The 16,118-nt window shown below is 37.6% G+C and overlaps 1 protein-coding gene across 1 annotated transcript in view; it reads left to right on the plus strand.

Moving 5' to 3' along the window:
• Positions 1–2,009: 2,009 nt before the first annotated feature.
• The window catches only part of LOC138813688 (vomeronasal type-2 receptor 116-like), a 29,956-nt gene continuing 15,847 nt past the window's right edge, over positions 2,010–16,118 (plus strand). The window contains exons 1-2 of the mRNA XM_070002075.1: positions 2,010–2,272; positions 7,889–8,035. Of these exons, the coding sequence (XP_069858176.1) occupies positions 2,010–2,272; positions 7,889–8,035 (410 nt within the window). The remainder of the gene's footprint in view (positions 2,273–7,888; positions 8,036–16,118) is intronic.

Here is a 16,118-nt window from a genome sequence, read left to right on the forward strand (position 1 = left end):
TAGACACAAGATTCCCCAAATAAATATTGTTTTTTCCTCCTTATCATAATTATATACATATATATATATATATACGCACACACACATATATTTACCTATGTTTAATTTTTCTTGCTTTTAAATTATTCTCACTTTTTGTTAATTCATTTTCCTTTCTGTTTCCTGTTTTTTTTGTTTTTGATTTGATTTTTTGTGTTTTCTTTTTATAAAAGCCCATTTGGTTTTCTCTTCCTAATTGCTGTTCTGTTCATTCCTGGAAATACAGCCTATGGTGATTACTGGGCTTTCTCCTTAACTGTGTCTGTACTTGCTTTTGAATATAAGTTGATTACCCAATTCTCTACTGCACATTCTTAATATTTTTAACTTTAGTATTATTACTTCATATCATTAAACTTTTTCTCTTTATTTGTTCTTTTAAAATTTTTTCCTTTTTTCTCCTGTTTCTGTTTCTTCTTTTTTTCTTACTTTGAATGTAAGTCCTAATATTCTTCCCTATGTGTCATTTCTTCTCTACATGACTCTACTCTCATTTTCTCCTACTAATTTTGTTTACATTTCTCAGTTTTTGCTCTAATTTTGCCTCAACCCATTTTCCATTATTCCTGGTCCTTCACTCTTTCTTTGTTATCTTTACTCTCTTGCTCTCCAGTTGTGAGACATTAAGCTAGACGAAATCTGTAATCAATGAGACAAACCAAAGTGGCTCATATTGATATCTTTTTGGTCCAAATCGCTTTAAACCTCATAACACACTTGTTAATTGATTAGAACTATATATAATACCCACTGAAACACAATAAATAGGGGAATAGCTATCTATGTAAAATCAGTGTAAATACTTGGCCCAGGGTTGGATTTGTCTTAAAACTGTGCTCCATGTTGATAATGGGCCTATTTACATATCCAATAAAGTGAGATAGATTGAAAATACCTATCCTTGACTGTGAACCTCCAAAATCTATGCAACAAAGGGCTCTGGGTTGCTGCTTGTCTTAAAATTGTGTTCTGATGTGGAATTGGATGTACTTTTATTACCTAAAAAGTACAGCTGTAGTGCAAACACCTATCTTTATTTGTGAACTTTCAAACTCTGTGCAATACAGGGCTCTGTGTTCAGGCTTGTTGTAATATTGTGTTCTGCTTTGGAATAGGAGAAACTTTTAGTTCCAAAAGAGGAGAGATAGAGTGAAAATACCTAATTTTGAGTTTGAACCTGGGAAGACTACTGAACTTAGGGGCTCCGGAGTGGTGCTTGTTTGTTTGTTTGTTTGTTTTGCCAGTTGTGGGGCTTCAACTCTGAGCCTGTGTGCTATCCCTGAACTCTTCAGTTCGAGGCTAGTGCTCTACCAAGTGAGCCACAGCAGCATTTCTGGATTTCTGGTGGTTAGTTGGAGATAAGTGTCTCACAGGCTTTCCTGCCCAGGCTGGCTTTGAACCACGATCTTCAGATCTCAGCCTTCTGAGTAGCTAGGATTACAGGCATGAGCCACCTGCAGTTAAAATAAGTGTTTCAGTATCTGTCTTACATAATTGTAACCCATTTGTCTATCACTTTTACAATAACAATAAAAAATGTGTATTAACGAAATTGAGAGGAGTCCAAGATGGCGACAGAACAGTAGGGAAACATCACAGCTCTCTCCAACCAAATAGAGAGTTCAGGTTTTAATGTTCCATTTCTTCAAAAGACCAACAACAACAAAAAGGCACTTACACAGAGAGATACAGGAAAGTGAAAAAAATAAAAAGGAAAAACTCCAGAACTTACACAAGGACAGTAAAGTAGGAAGACCCTTCCCCCACCCCTTACTGTCAGTGGGCTCCATGTCGAGTGGCAGGGCTCGGGGCCAGGAACCGCAGAGCTGCAAGCATCCCAAAGCTCTGGGAAGATTCCCCAGGGCCAGTGCGAACCTGGATAATACATGCAGAACACCTGGAATGCCGAACCTGCACAAAGACTCCCCAAAGACATAGTGCCTCAGCACAGGCAGACAGTTTTGCCCTGAATGGCAGCCAGCAACAGCAGCAGCAGCAGTGGTGGTGGCAGTGACAGTGGCGACGAACCACCCCAGGTGCTCATTCACAGTCTCTCCACATCGGCCTGCAGGAACAGCCCAGCCCAGTCCAGGGCAGAGGTAACAGCAGTAGCAGCAGAAAAGAAACATATGCTGTCAGAGCCACACAGCACCTTTTTGCACTGGCTCCCATGCGCCCAGTCTGGGGCAACCGTAGACTCTCTGTGTGGCACAGAACCTCCTTGCACTGGCCGGTATAAGTGGCCCAACCCAGCCTGAGGTGGCAGCAGCAGCCGAGGCAGGGCATTGGAGGGGGCAGCAGCGATGGACCCTAGACTCCTCAGCCTTGTGCCGCTCTCTCTCAGCCTGTGAAAGAAACCCAACTCAGTTTGGGGCTTGAGTAATTGTGCTGGTAGTTTCAAAAGTCTCCAAGCTTGCAGTCAGCAAAGCACCTTTCTGCACCAGCCCTTGTAAGCATTGGGCCTTGCCCAGGGCAACCTCAGGTTCGCTGCAGGGCACAGAACCTGCGTCCACTGGCCTGCATTAGTGACCCACCCAGGCTGGGGTGGCAGCGGCAGCCAAGGCAGAGCAGTGGCCGCAGCAGTGGCCAAAGAACCTAGCCTCCGCATCCCCGTGACTCTCTCTCCTGGCTGGAGGAAGCAACACAACTCAGTTTGGGGTTGTGGTAATCGTGGCTGTAGTAGCAAAAGACTCCAGATTTAGAATCTGAGGAAGATGGTGGAAAATCTGGAGTCTAAACAAACTCATGCATAGAAAGCAGTTTTAGTGTTCCAGTGAAGAGTCCTAGGCTAGAGAATCACACCAAGTGTGCCATCACAGTACAGAAAGTTTGGCCAAAATTGGAAAACTCAGGCAAGGAGGCAGATCTGAGCACTTGCTGGCAGCTCCAGGTGTGGAGGCAGCAATGTCAGCGACAGTGGCCAGAGCTGCCATACCAACAGAGAGAGTCCAGGATAAAGGCGCCCGACATGGTGGGAGAGCGGATTCTACTCATCACCAGCAAAAACTGACAAGCAGCAAGTATCTTCATCCTGCAGATTGCAGACCAGAGAAAATCTAGGAACTAAGACTCTAGCATGAGTAGAACCCTGACATCCTCACTCCTTCTCAGGGAGCAGAGGAGGGAAGGATGCCCATCCCCCCCACCAGAGATCTCCAACTTTGATACTGACAAAGGCCCATGTGAGCAGCTAGCTCCAACTCAAAGCTTGGAAGAAAACAAAAAAGTCATTTAGTAGGTCACAGGAGCCTGAACTGAACTTCCAGGCTCAGATCCACCCTGGGGAATGTCACCCCACCCAGGCAGAGAGAGCTCCCACTCCAGAGGAGTGACTTTCTTCAGTGGGTAAACTGAGCCAGAGGCTGCCCCTCCCTATAGTAGCCTGGACAAACAATTGAAATTCAGTAAACATAAACCCTGAGAATGACTGCAGGCTGGGCTCTGTGAGTGTCTCAGAAGTCAGGCCCTCAGAAAAGCTACTGTTTGCTGAAAGGCCTCAACTCTTCCCAGAACCTAACCTCATCACAGCACCTCCAAATCAGGGAAAGAGCCATCTCCTTCTTTTGTGATACTCAAAGCTGATCTCCCTTCCACTCCACTAGCCTGGGAGGAGGATCTCAAAATTCTGGGTATCACAGAGTACTTTTCTGCCTGCTCAAACAAACTGACTTAAGAAACCAATCAAGCCACAGGAAGGCTAAACACCACAAGCAGACCAGAAACTCCACCAAGAGACTGGGGGAAAAAAACAATCTTTGCTGCCCTATTCCCCCCACCCAAATCGAAGAACTCTTTTTTCTACCTTTTTTATTTTGATTAAAAATTTTTTCTATTATTTTTTCTCTCATAATTTTTATTTTAGTTAGGCTTGGAAGGTGGCTTAGTGGTAGAGCACTTGCCTTGCATGCATGAGGCCCTGGATTCAATTCCTTAGCACCACATAAGCAAAAACAAAAAAAAAAAGTCAGAAATGGAGCTGTAGCTCACGTGGTAGAGTGATAGCCTTGAGCTGAAGAGCTGAGAGACACTGCCCAGGCTCAGAGTTCAGGCCCCATGACTGAACCAAAAAAAAAAAAAAGAAATTATTTTAGGTGTATGTGTGTGTGTGTGTGTGTGTGTGTTTCTGTGCTTTTTTGAGAACCACTTTTAACCTTTTGGTAATTATTTTTGTTTCCTTTTTTCCTCTCTTTCTTTTTTGCATGAGTTAATTGCTGTTCTGCTCATCCCCAGGTATATACCTGTCATCCATCGATTATTAGACCTTATGCCCCATTGTGTACATACTTAATCCAGAAATTTATTACTCAATTCACAACTGCTAAGACTTAACTGCTTTAAAAGCAGTATTATCTCTTCATATCTATATAATTTTCAAGTATTCCAATTTTAAGAATTTTTATTTTTTAGTGTTTAATGTTTCCTTTCTATCCCTGCTCTCCTTTCATCCTATCCTTTCTTTTCTCAATATCATTTCTTTAAACTTACATAATTTTTAGTTTTTTACTTCTTAAATTTAAATTTTTGTTTTTCCATACTTTCTTGTTTTTTTTTTTTTCTATTCCTCTCCTATCATTCTGTCAAAACTATTTTCCTCTTTGAGATTAGTATGTCAACTCCCACTCAGGATAATCAGGTGACAGAACAGTTAATGAATAATCCAGAGGAGAGATCCCAAAAGGCTCTACAAATACTACTGGTCAACATGGTGAATGAAAAGAATGAAAACATGAAAAGGACTCAGTGTGAGCCTGCGAGCGAGAGGAGAGAAACCATAGATTAATACAGGAATTTTGTGAGTGTGAAGACCTATGTCTCTTTGGGCCTGGCTTACTTCAAAATATAATTTTTTCAAGTCTTTCCATTTCCCAATAAATGGGTCAATGCCATTCTTTCTGATAGAGGCATAAAATTCCACTTTATATCTATATCTATATCTCTATAGTATATCTGTATATATACATATAGATACATATATGCATCTATATAGATGCATATCTATATATGTGTGTCTATATATAGATACATATATATGCATATATACATATATATCATATTTTCTTTATCCATTAATCTATTGAGGGGCATTTGCATTAGTTTCATATCTTAGAAAATAATGCTGTGATAAACATAGTTGTCCTGGAAGCCTTGGTATGGCCCTGTTTGTGATCATTTGGGTAAATGCCCAAATGTGGGATTGAAGCATCATAGAGGAGCTCTATGGGAGTCTTTTGAGGAACCTCCATATTGCTTTTCAAAGTGTTTGAAAAAGTTTGCACTACCACCAACAATGCAGTAGAGTTCCCTTTTGTCCACATCCCCTCCTGCATCTGTTGTTATTAGATTGCTTGATTATAGCCTTTCTAACTGGGGTGAGGTGGAAGCTCAATATTGTTTTGATTTGTATTTCTTTTATGAGTAGAGAGGTTGAGCATTTCTTCATGTGTCTATTGGCCATTCTTATTTCCTTTTCAGAGAAGTTTCTCTTTAAGTCTTTAGCCCACTTATTTATCGGGCAGTTGTTTCTTCGTGGATTTGTTGTTAGGGATTTAATGATTTTAATTCTAAGTATATTTTATTTTTATTTTATATTTTTTAAAGAAGTTTTTTCTTGTGAAAATACTGTACGGAGATTTTACAATCACATGAGCACGGTAATGAGTACATTTCTTATCAAGCATTCTTGCCTCTTCGTTAGTTTTCCCCCTACCCTCCCTTCCCTCCCATCTCCACAACTACATTCCCTCCCCTCCCTCGGCCTAAACTGTAAAGTTTATTTTCGACATAGCATCTTCTACATCTCATTGTTGCAATGGGTCATAGTATAGATATGGGACCCTTGTCCCTTGTATACCTAGTGAAGATATCCCAATCCGTGTGCTTTCTATTCATCTTGCTAGCTATGTTCTTTGCCATGCAGAAGCTCTGCAGCTTCATTCAATCTCATTTGTCCAAAATTTCTTTGATTTCTTGTGTTTCTGTGTATCTATTAAGAAAATTTGAGCCTGTGCCAAGTTTCTCCTGTTCCTTCCTGTAATGTTTTCTGAGTGTCTGATCCATTTGAAGTTGCCTCTGGTGTAGGGTGATATTTAAGGATCTAGATTTAGTGTTCTACAGGTGATTACTCAATTTTGTTAGCACCATTTACTGAAGTGGCTGTCTTTCTTCCATTCTAATTTTTATGGCTGCTTTGTTGAAGATTAGGTGGCTATATGTCTGTGGGTTCATTTCTGGTCTTCAGTTCTATTCTATTGGTCCCCAGTTCCATTCTTGTGCCAGTACTAAGCTGTTTTGAATACTATGGCTTTGTGGTAGAGTTTCAAATTTGATATGGATCTTCCTCCAGCACTATTCTTTCTGTTAAGGATCATTTTTGCTATTTGAGGTCTTTTATTGTTGTATATGCAATTTTGGATTGCTTCTTCTATGTTCTTGAAAAATGAGGTTGGGATATTGATAGGTATCACATTGAATGTGTAGATAGCCTTTGGAAATATTGCCATTGTCATGATGTTGATCCTTCCAATCCAGGATCATGGGAGGATTTTCCCTTTTCCGAAGTTCTGCTTTGTTTTCTTTTTCCAAGTTTTTAAAATTTTCATCGTAGAGATTCTTCACTTCTATAGTTACAAAAGAAGGAATTGCATTCCTGATTTTAGCTGAACTCTTCTCGTTGTTGGCAGAGAGAAAAGCCACTTATTTTTGAGGGTTAATTTTATACCCTGCTACTTTGCCAAAGTTTTGAATCAGCTTGAGTAATTTATGAGTGGAGTCCGTGGGATTCTTTAAATACAAGATCATGTCATCTGTAAAGAGGGAGACTTTTATTTCATCTTTCCCCATTTCGATCCTCTTTAAGTTTACATCTTGTCTTATTGCTGACCTGGGAATTCTAATAATAAATTGAAGAGAAGTGGAGAGAGTGGACATCATTAACTTATTCCTGAGTTTAGAGGAAATGACTTATTTTTTTACCATTAAGTATAATGGTGGCTGTAGGTTTGTAATATACAGCTTTTTTATATTAAGGAATGTTCCATGGATCCCTACTTTTTCAAGAGCTTTCAACATAAAATGGTGTTGGATTTTGTCAGATGCTTTTTCTGCATCTTTTGATATAATCAGGTGGTTCTAGTCCTTGCTCTTGTTGATAGGATGAATTATATTACTTAAAACCGCTTTCTATATGACAGCTTGATTAGCTCCCCCCTTCTCCTCTACCGTCTTCCTCTGGACACTCCTGGCATTTTTATTGTGTTGAAACTACGAGATATAAAGAGAGGATATTTGCCTGGATTTGGTCATTTTAATTGACATTCTTAACTATAATGCACTCATAATACAGTTGACAACTCAGAGACATACATTTTTTCTGGCCATTTCACCATTCACATGATATGGCATTATCTCATACAATTCAGTTGCATCATCCCAAATAACTTTCATGCAAATACTTTCTTGACACAAACTTTGTACGAATTACAACTAGCAAAACTCCATCTCTGGGGTCTCACTATCTGTGGTTTGGATGAAATCACAGCACCTGCACTGAAGAAGGCAAATCTGAAAACATGTTTCTAACGTGTTTTTCTCCTTGATGAAGGCTACTAATGCATAGCCCCTGGGAATATTATTACACATTACTTCTGAAGACTCAGAGAGACTTTAATTAGAGGCAAGCTATAGTGTAGGTCTCTGTCAACAAAGACACATATGCACATATAGAAAGATATAAGAATAGCTGTGAAATTGTGATCCTCCATTCCAGCCAGAATTTCTGCTTGTCAGATGCTTCAGGGATGTATATTTTCACTTTAATAATTCTCTTTCTCCATCTTCCCCTCCCTGTCAGGTCCTTGGCTGACACTACCTGCTTTTCTACAATGAAGCAGCGAGCACACATGGATGGAGATGTGATGATAACTGGGATTATGCCCCTGTGCACTTTGGGAATAGATCACAGTAACAGCCATTCTTCTAGGCAAGAAGACAACAAGTTGTAAGTAATTTCAGATTTTAACTCTATTACTATTTTATTCTGAGCACGTTCCATGGGTGAGGGAACTCTGGGTGTGCACATCAATGATCTCTGTGTCCCCTCTACTGACCTCCTTTCTCATTGCTCGAGGAGCAGCTCAATTTCATTATTTTGCCTTACATCTCTTATAGACTGATTATCTGCATGCTGGCAGGAGAGGGCTCCATTTCCTTCCAAGTAGTTTCTCCTTTCCATATCCATAAGCTCTTTTCTTTTCTACAGCATACCTGTGTCTCCTCCATTTCACCTGTCACTGTGGAAAATGAAGAGGCTAGGCACTGATTTCATGCCCTAGAACAGGCACAAACACACATACTCATGTGCACACACACTTATACAGTCACACATTCTTTGTGTACACAAGCAGTTACTGTTCCAAACTATGTATTTTGGTCCTGTTTCATGTCAGATATCCTCTACCATCCAGGGTTACCAGACAGCTCCGCATTGTGAAAGATTTCTTGTGGGAGAATTTTATATTCCCAATATTAATCCTTTCCACTTGTGCACATGCAAGTTCTTTAAGTTTTTTGTCTATAACTTAGAGTCTCACTAATAAGTGGTATAATAAAAGAGAAAAGAAAAGAAAAATGATTGCACAGAATGTCAAGGAATTCTCTCAAACTATCTGATTTTTATTGCAAAAAATATATAATTACCTTTATCATTGTTACTGGTTTTTAAGTGCTGGTATGAAAACTATAGCCAGAGGCAGCTGCCCAAAATTGAGAGCAGAGATCTCAGGATAGGAATTACTCTCTTCTGTGCTATAGAAAATACATGGATGCATTTTATATGTCACTGATATGTTTATCTTTCTTACTTTCATGCTGGTCCTGGGGACTCAGGGCCTGTGGGCTGTTCCTGAACATTTTTGTTGAAGGCTAGTGCTCTAGCATTTGAGGCACAGCTCCACTTCTGGCATCTTTTCGTAGTTAAATGGAGATAACAGACTCACAGATATCTCTGCCCAAGCTGCCTTGAAAACATGATCCTCAAGTCTCAGCCTTATGAGTAGTTGAGAATAAACGTGTGAAGCACTACTGTCTGGCGTTACTTATTCTTTATATTCCACACTACTTCCCCATGTTTTGCTGTTTCATTCTTTTAATTTTCCAGAACATATTTAAGTACTTGTGTTAAGTTGCTAATATTGCCACCTTTGTTACCCCTTTCCTCAATTTTCTCCTATTTTTTCCCTTTCCCCCAACCCCCCATCAAGCTATACAGATCAGTTCCAACATTGTCATGTGTACAGCAGTGTTACATTTGTTCTTCCTTAGAAATTTTGATATAGATTGTATTGAATCTTCTGTACATGGTTTTGCACTAGTACAGGTACTTTCACTATACTGATTCTGGCATCCAGAACAATAGGAAGTGTAGGTTGATATATGGTATTTTGTTGCTTTACTTCGGTTATATCACCCTATTGTTCTTGTAGTACCTCCTTTTGGCTTTATTGATTGTTTCTAGTCTTTTATTTATTTTTTTAGTCTATAGTTCTTTTTCATTTTCATTATTTCATTCCTTCTACTAATTTTGGTTTTATTTTTCTAGCTCCTTGAGGTGACGAATAGGTTCTCTAATATAGCATCTCTATTCCTGATTTCAATAAAGGTTGTTACAATTTCATTTCATTGCTCTTTATATATATATATATATATATATATATATATATATATAAAGAGAGAGAGAGAGAGACAGAGACAGAGAGACAGAGAGAGAGACTGATTGATTGATTGATAGATTCTGATATTGTTCCAAAGTTCAGAAAACTTCTTGACATATGCTTTGAAGAAGAAATCCTTTAATACGTACTAATCATTTAATTACGTTGAATGGTCTTAATTAAATTAAATTCTTTGTTTCTGACTGAGAAACAAGGCATTTCATTTAGATGTTATGGGGGTATTTTCTTTCAGTGTTTTTCTTGTTAATTTCTAGCCTTATCACAGTGTGGTTCATAGGTGAGTTCAATTTACTTTCCATACTTTTAAAATCTGGCTGTTTTGTGTTGTATCCCATCTCTTCTGGAGAATGCTCAATATGTTGATGAGAGATGGATTATTCAGACATTGGGTGAAACCTTCTGTAGGTGGATGTGAGGCTCATCTAACCAAGGGTGAAATTTAATTTTGATACCTCCCTGTTTACTTGGTCTAAATGTCTCTCTAGGAAATCTTCAGCTATTATTGTATGGAGGATTAGCTCAAAGCCTGCTTTTATAGAGTTAAGTGCTTTGATAATGAGTTAGCATACTTTTACAATTGATATGTTGTCTGGTTGATTTGATTGCTTCATCATCGCATTACAAACTTGGCACATTTGGTTGTTTTGATTAAAATCTGTTTGATGTGATATGATAAGGATAATTCTGCCTACTTTTCCTTTTCATTTACATGGACTACCTTCTTCCACTCCATTTTCTCTTTGATGTATTGTTTATTGCTATTATGAAGATGATGTACAGAGAGGTTACAGTTATATAAGTAAGATGAAGACAACATTTCTTTTCGAACAACGTCACCCTTTCTCTCGCTATGTTTCTCTCCCATCCTCACCTTCCAGATCCATAGCTTATTTTCAACATAGTGTTTAGTGAGTAGCACTGCTGTATTTGTTTACCCTTTGTTCCCCCATTTCTGTGACCCCATGCCCACAAAAACATTGATAAAGAAAAAATCTCTTTTGTTCCCATTTCCTGGAGTTCTTTTTTGAAAAATATTATTTTTTATAATCACATACACATAGGTATTACATCTTTGTATTTCTCTTTGAGTACGTTCTCCTTGTTCTCACCGTGGGGAATGCCTATAGACCTGTACAATTTATGACATGCAAGGTTTTTGTTGTTGTTATCTCTCTCTCTCTCTCTCTTTTTTTTTTTACCATTTTTCATTTACTTGTAGATCTATAAGTACATTCTAGCTACGACACTCAGAGAAACCATGAAACTTCTGTTTCTCTGGGTCTGGCTTACATTATTTTCTTACTCTCATTGAAGGCCATTCATTGAACGTGAATTGAATTTCTTGGAATCAACCTTTTGTTTGGACTGGAGATTTTATTAATTAGCCATTCTAAATCTTACTGGAAGAATTTACTGCCTTTCCATTCCCAGTCATTTACAGATCATGTCACACTGTTTTCATTATGTAACTTCTTCTCCAGGTTTACTGAATCTTCTTCTATGCTTCCTCTTTCACAGATGTCATTGTTTATTGAGTTCAATAATACTTACTTTTGGACTTTTGGATTTTGAGATTTATTTGTCTGCTACAGATTTTGTGTTACTTGTGAAACTTAAAATAGATTAAAACAATCTCTTTTGGAATGATGACAACTACCTGTGATGCTAAGGAGAAAAGAAAAGAAAATATGCATACACAGGTAGTACAGGACTATGATCAAATTCATAAGTGAATGAGAGACATGTTATAATGAAATCTTTTCATTTAAATTTTAATGAAACTTTTTCACTTAATATTTTAAGATGAGAAGGGGTAACAAGTTAGACAAGATATATACTCACTACCTTACTTATAAAACTGTACCCACTCTGTATATCTCCTTGCAATAAAATTAAAATAAAAAATATTTTAATGCTCAGTAGGAAATATAATCTTTACCTTATTCATGTAACTTTAACACCTCTATACAGTATCTTAAAAATAAAAAATATAAAACATTTTTAAAGAAAATATATTAAAGTTATACAAATGAAAATGGCAACTACATTGTATTCTTCTCTTCATTTGTAACTTAAATATTTAATTTTAAATTGTTCTATGGAAATTACTAGATATGTTACTAATATTTTCTCTTCATAAGCATTATGTGTAATATTTGTCTGCCATAGTTACATTGTTAGAACCTATAAACTCACTTGTATAATCACTCTCAGCAGTAAGTTTGAAAATTTCTAAAATTTTATTTTCTTTTGGTGGTAGTACAAAATGTTGCCATTCATCAGATCCGTTTATGAATATAGTGTCCCTTGTACCATGTCACCCTGTTTAAAATTCGTACCCATACCTCCAACCCCACTCCCTCTTTTTCTTTTATTTTTTTATTAGTCATGGGGCTTGAAATTCTCTTTTTCTTAATTTTGGATTACATATTAATTTTTGACATTAATAATGAATGTACACTTTATAGATACATATACCCTGCACAGTTATTCCAAGTATTCAAGCCTTGGACTTTGATTCCACAGCAGAAACAAATGAAAGACAAATATGATGTTTTCTGAGGTGTTGGACACACTACTTCATGTATCTATTCACCATGATTTTCTTCCTCTGAGCAGTCTCTCTTAAGTCTCTTGGGTTATTGAGTTTGGGAGTTTCCTTCTGTCTTGCTAAATTTTAGCTCTAAGTATTTGTTAGATATGACCTCTTTATCTGATGTATAACCAGTCAAGATTTTCTACCATTCTGTGCTCTGTTCATATATCTTCCTAGTATTGTCCCTTGATACTCAGAATCTATTCAGTTCAATACAGTCCCATTTATCCAGGCTTTCTTTGATTTGCTGTGATTATGTATCTTTGTTTAGGTTGTTTTACTTTGTGGCTAGAAGACTTAGGTGTTTCCCTAGTAATTCCTGTAATATTTTCACAGTGTCTGTCCTCACAATAAGCTATGTGGTCCATTTAAAGTTGATTCTGGTACAATGTGATATATGGGTATAAAGCCTCTGTTTTTTTGCATGTAGATGGCCAGTTTTGACAGCACTGTTTCTGTAAGAGGCTATCTTTCTTGAAAGCTGTGTTTTTGTCTCTCTTATCAAATATTAAGTGCCTATATGTTTGTGGGATTGTTTCTGCATCTTCTGTTCTGTTTCATTGGGTTTCAGGCCTATTGTTTTGCCAGTACCAAGATGTGTTTATTACTATGGTTTTCTAATAACGCTTTGACTTTGGTACTGATATTCCTCCAGTACTGTTCCTCCTGCTAAAGATGTCTTTATTGCTATTCACGATCTTTATTATTCCATATGAGTATTTTGATTGATTTCTCTAATTCTTTGAAGAAAGTTACAGATATTTTTATTGGTATTGCAGTGAATTTGTATATTGCTCTGGGCAGAATTGCTATTTTTATGATATTAATTCTTCCAAACCAGGAGCATGGTATGTTTTTCCATTTCCTTAAGTCAGCTTCAATGTCCTTATAAGATTTTTTTTTAAAAATTCACAATATAGATCCTTGCCATCTTTGGTTAATTCCTAAGTATTTTGTGAGGCTGTTACAAATTGTGTTTCTTTCTTGATTTCAGTTTCACTCTTCTCATTGTTGGAACAGATGAATGCTATCGATTTTTGTTGTTAGATTTCAGAGCTTTTTCTTTTGCCACAGTTTGAATCAACTCAAGTAGCTTAGGGTGCGGAATTCTATATGATTCTTTAAGTACAGAATTTTATTGCTCACCAAGAGGGATACCTTTACCTCATCTTCCTTATCTGGATGCCATTTATGTGTTTCTCTTGCCTCATTTCCCTTCCGAGGTATCCCAGCAGTATGTTCAATAGGAATGCAGAGAGAAGTCATCCTTGTGTTCTGCATTTAGAGGGAATGGCTTTAAATTTTTCCATGAAGTATAATGATAGCTCTAGGTTTGGCACAGATAACCTTTATTATGTTGAGGAACTTTCCATGGATTCATAGGTTTCTAGACATTTTATCAGGTAGTTTGGTGTTGAATCTCGTCAAATCATTTTTCTGAATATATTAAAAAGATCATGTGCTTCTCATCTTTTTTTTCATTTTTTAAATTTTATTTTATTTTATTTGAGAACATACTGTACAGAGGGGTTACAATTACATGGGCAGGATAATGCATACATTTCTTACCAAGCATTGCAGCCTCCTCCTTTGTTTACCCTTCACCTCCCTGCCCAGCCTCCCCCCACCACCCCACCCAATCATACCCCCCCTCCCCCCACCGACATTGTAAATCTTGCTTTGACATGACATTTTGTAATTCTCCTTGTTGCAACAGGTCAACCTGAATCCTTAAACGACTTGTTTGTCCCCATCTCCTCCACATGTTATACTGACATCAAGTAAAGTGAAAGCGGGGGTTACACTGTGGGGGAGGGACATACAAAGCAACAAAGAAATAATCTTATAAATGCGTTAGAAACACATGCATGAAAGAAATGAAAATATTAAAATACATATTTAAGGGTTCGTTTTCCTAACATCACATTATCTGACCTTTTCCGCTTGACTCATACCTATACTAGATATTGCAAATAAGGGAAACCATGGGACCTATGTTTCTTAGGGCCTGGCTTACTTCACTTAACATAATTCTTTCCAAATCTTTCCATTTCCTAACAAATGGTGAAATGTCATTCTTTCTGATGGAGGCATAGAATTCCATTGTGTATATATACCACATTTTCTTGATGCATTCATCTACTGATGGTCATCTGGGTTGGTCCCATATCTTACCTATGGTAAATAATGCTGCAATAAACATAGTTCTGCTGGTAGCTTTAGTGTGGTCTTGTTTGTAAACATTTGGGTAAATGCCCAAAAGTGGGATTGCTGGATCATAGGGGAGATCTATGTGAAGTCTTTTGAGGAACCACCATACTGCTTTCCAAAGTGGTTGAACAAGTTTACATTCCCACCAACAATGAAGTAAGGTTCCTTTCTGTCCACATCCCCTCCAGCATCTGTTGTTGTTAGAGTTCTTGATTTTTGCTGTTCTAACTGGAGTGAGGTGATATCTCAATGTTGTTTTGATTTGCATTTCTTTTATGGCTAGGGATGTTGAACATTTCTTCATGTGTCTATTGGCCATCCTTCTTTCTTCTTCAGAGAAGCTTCTCTTTAAGTCTTTCGCCCACTCATTTATTGGGCAGTTGTTTCTTGGAGGATTTGTTGTTGGGTGGTTTAATTTTTTGAGTTCCAAGTATATTTTAGATATGAGACCCTTGTCCGTTGTATGGTTAGTAAAGATCTTCTCCCAATCCGTGGGCTTTCTATTGATCTTGCTAGCTATGTCATTTGCCCTGCAGAAGCTCTGCAACCTTATGCAATCCCATTTGTCCAACCTTTCTTTGATTTCTTGTGTTTCCGGGTTTCTATTCAGAAAATTTCGGCCTGAGCCAAGGAGACCTAGGGTTTCTCCTATTCCATCCTGTAATGTTTTCAGAGTGTCTGCTTTGAGTTCAAGGTCTTTGATCCATTTCGAGTTGATTCTGGTGCAGGGTGATATATAAGGATCTAGCTTTAGTTTTCTACATGTAGTTAACCAATTTTGCCAGCACCATTTACTGAAGAGGCTGTCTTTCTTCCATTCTCTTGTTTTAGCTTCCTTATCGAAGATTAGATAGCTATAGGTCTGTAAGTTCATTTCTGGGTTTTCAATTCTATTCCATTGGTCCTGAGGTCTGTTCTTATGCCAATACCAAGTTGTTTTGATTACTATGGCTTTATAGTAGAGTTTGAAATTTGTTATTGATATTCCTCCAGCAGTGTTCTTTCCATTGAGGAGCGTTTTTGCTATTCGGGGTTTTTTATTTTTCCATATAAATTTTTGGATTGCGTCTTCTAGGTCCTTGAAGAATGAGGGTGGAATTTTGATAGGTATCGCGTTGAATTTGTAGATAGCCTTGGGAAGTATTGCCATTTTCACGATGTTAATCTTGCCAATCCAGGAGCATGGGAGGTTTTGCCATTTTTTAAGTTCTGTGTTGATTTCCTTTTTTAAGATTTTAAAGTTTTCATCATAGAAGTCCTTCACTTCTTTAGTAAAGTTAATTCCTAGGTATTTTATTTTTTGTGGATCTATTACAATGGAGTTGCTTTCCTAATTTCAGCCACACTTTTCTCATTGTTGGCATACAGAAAAGCCATTGATTTTGGGGGGTTAATTTTATAACCTGCTACATTGCCAAAGTTTTGAATCAGCTTGAGTAATTTGGGAGTGGAGTCTATGGGATTCTTTAAATACAAGATCATGTCATCTGCAAAGAGGGAAAGTTTTATTTCTTCTTTCCCTATTTGTATCCCCTTTATGTCTG

Source organism: Dipodomys merriami, unplaced genomic scaffold (genome assembly GCF_024711535.1).
Source record: "Dipodomys merriami isolate MVZ:Mamm:240054 unplaced genomic scaffold, mDipMer1.0.p SCAF_6, whole genome shotgun sequence".
Classification (NCBI taxonomy): domain Eukaryota; kingdom Metazoa; phylum Chordata; class Mammalia; order Rodentia; family Heteromyidae; genus Dipodomys; species Dipodomys merriami.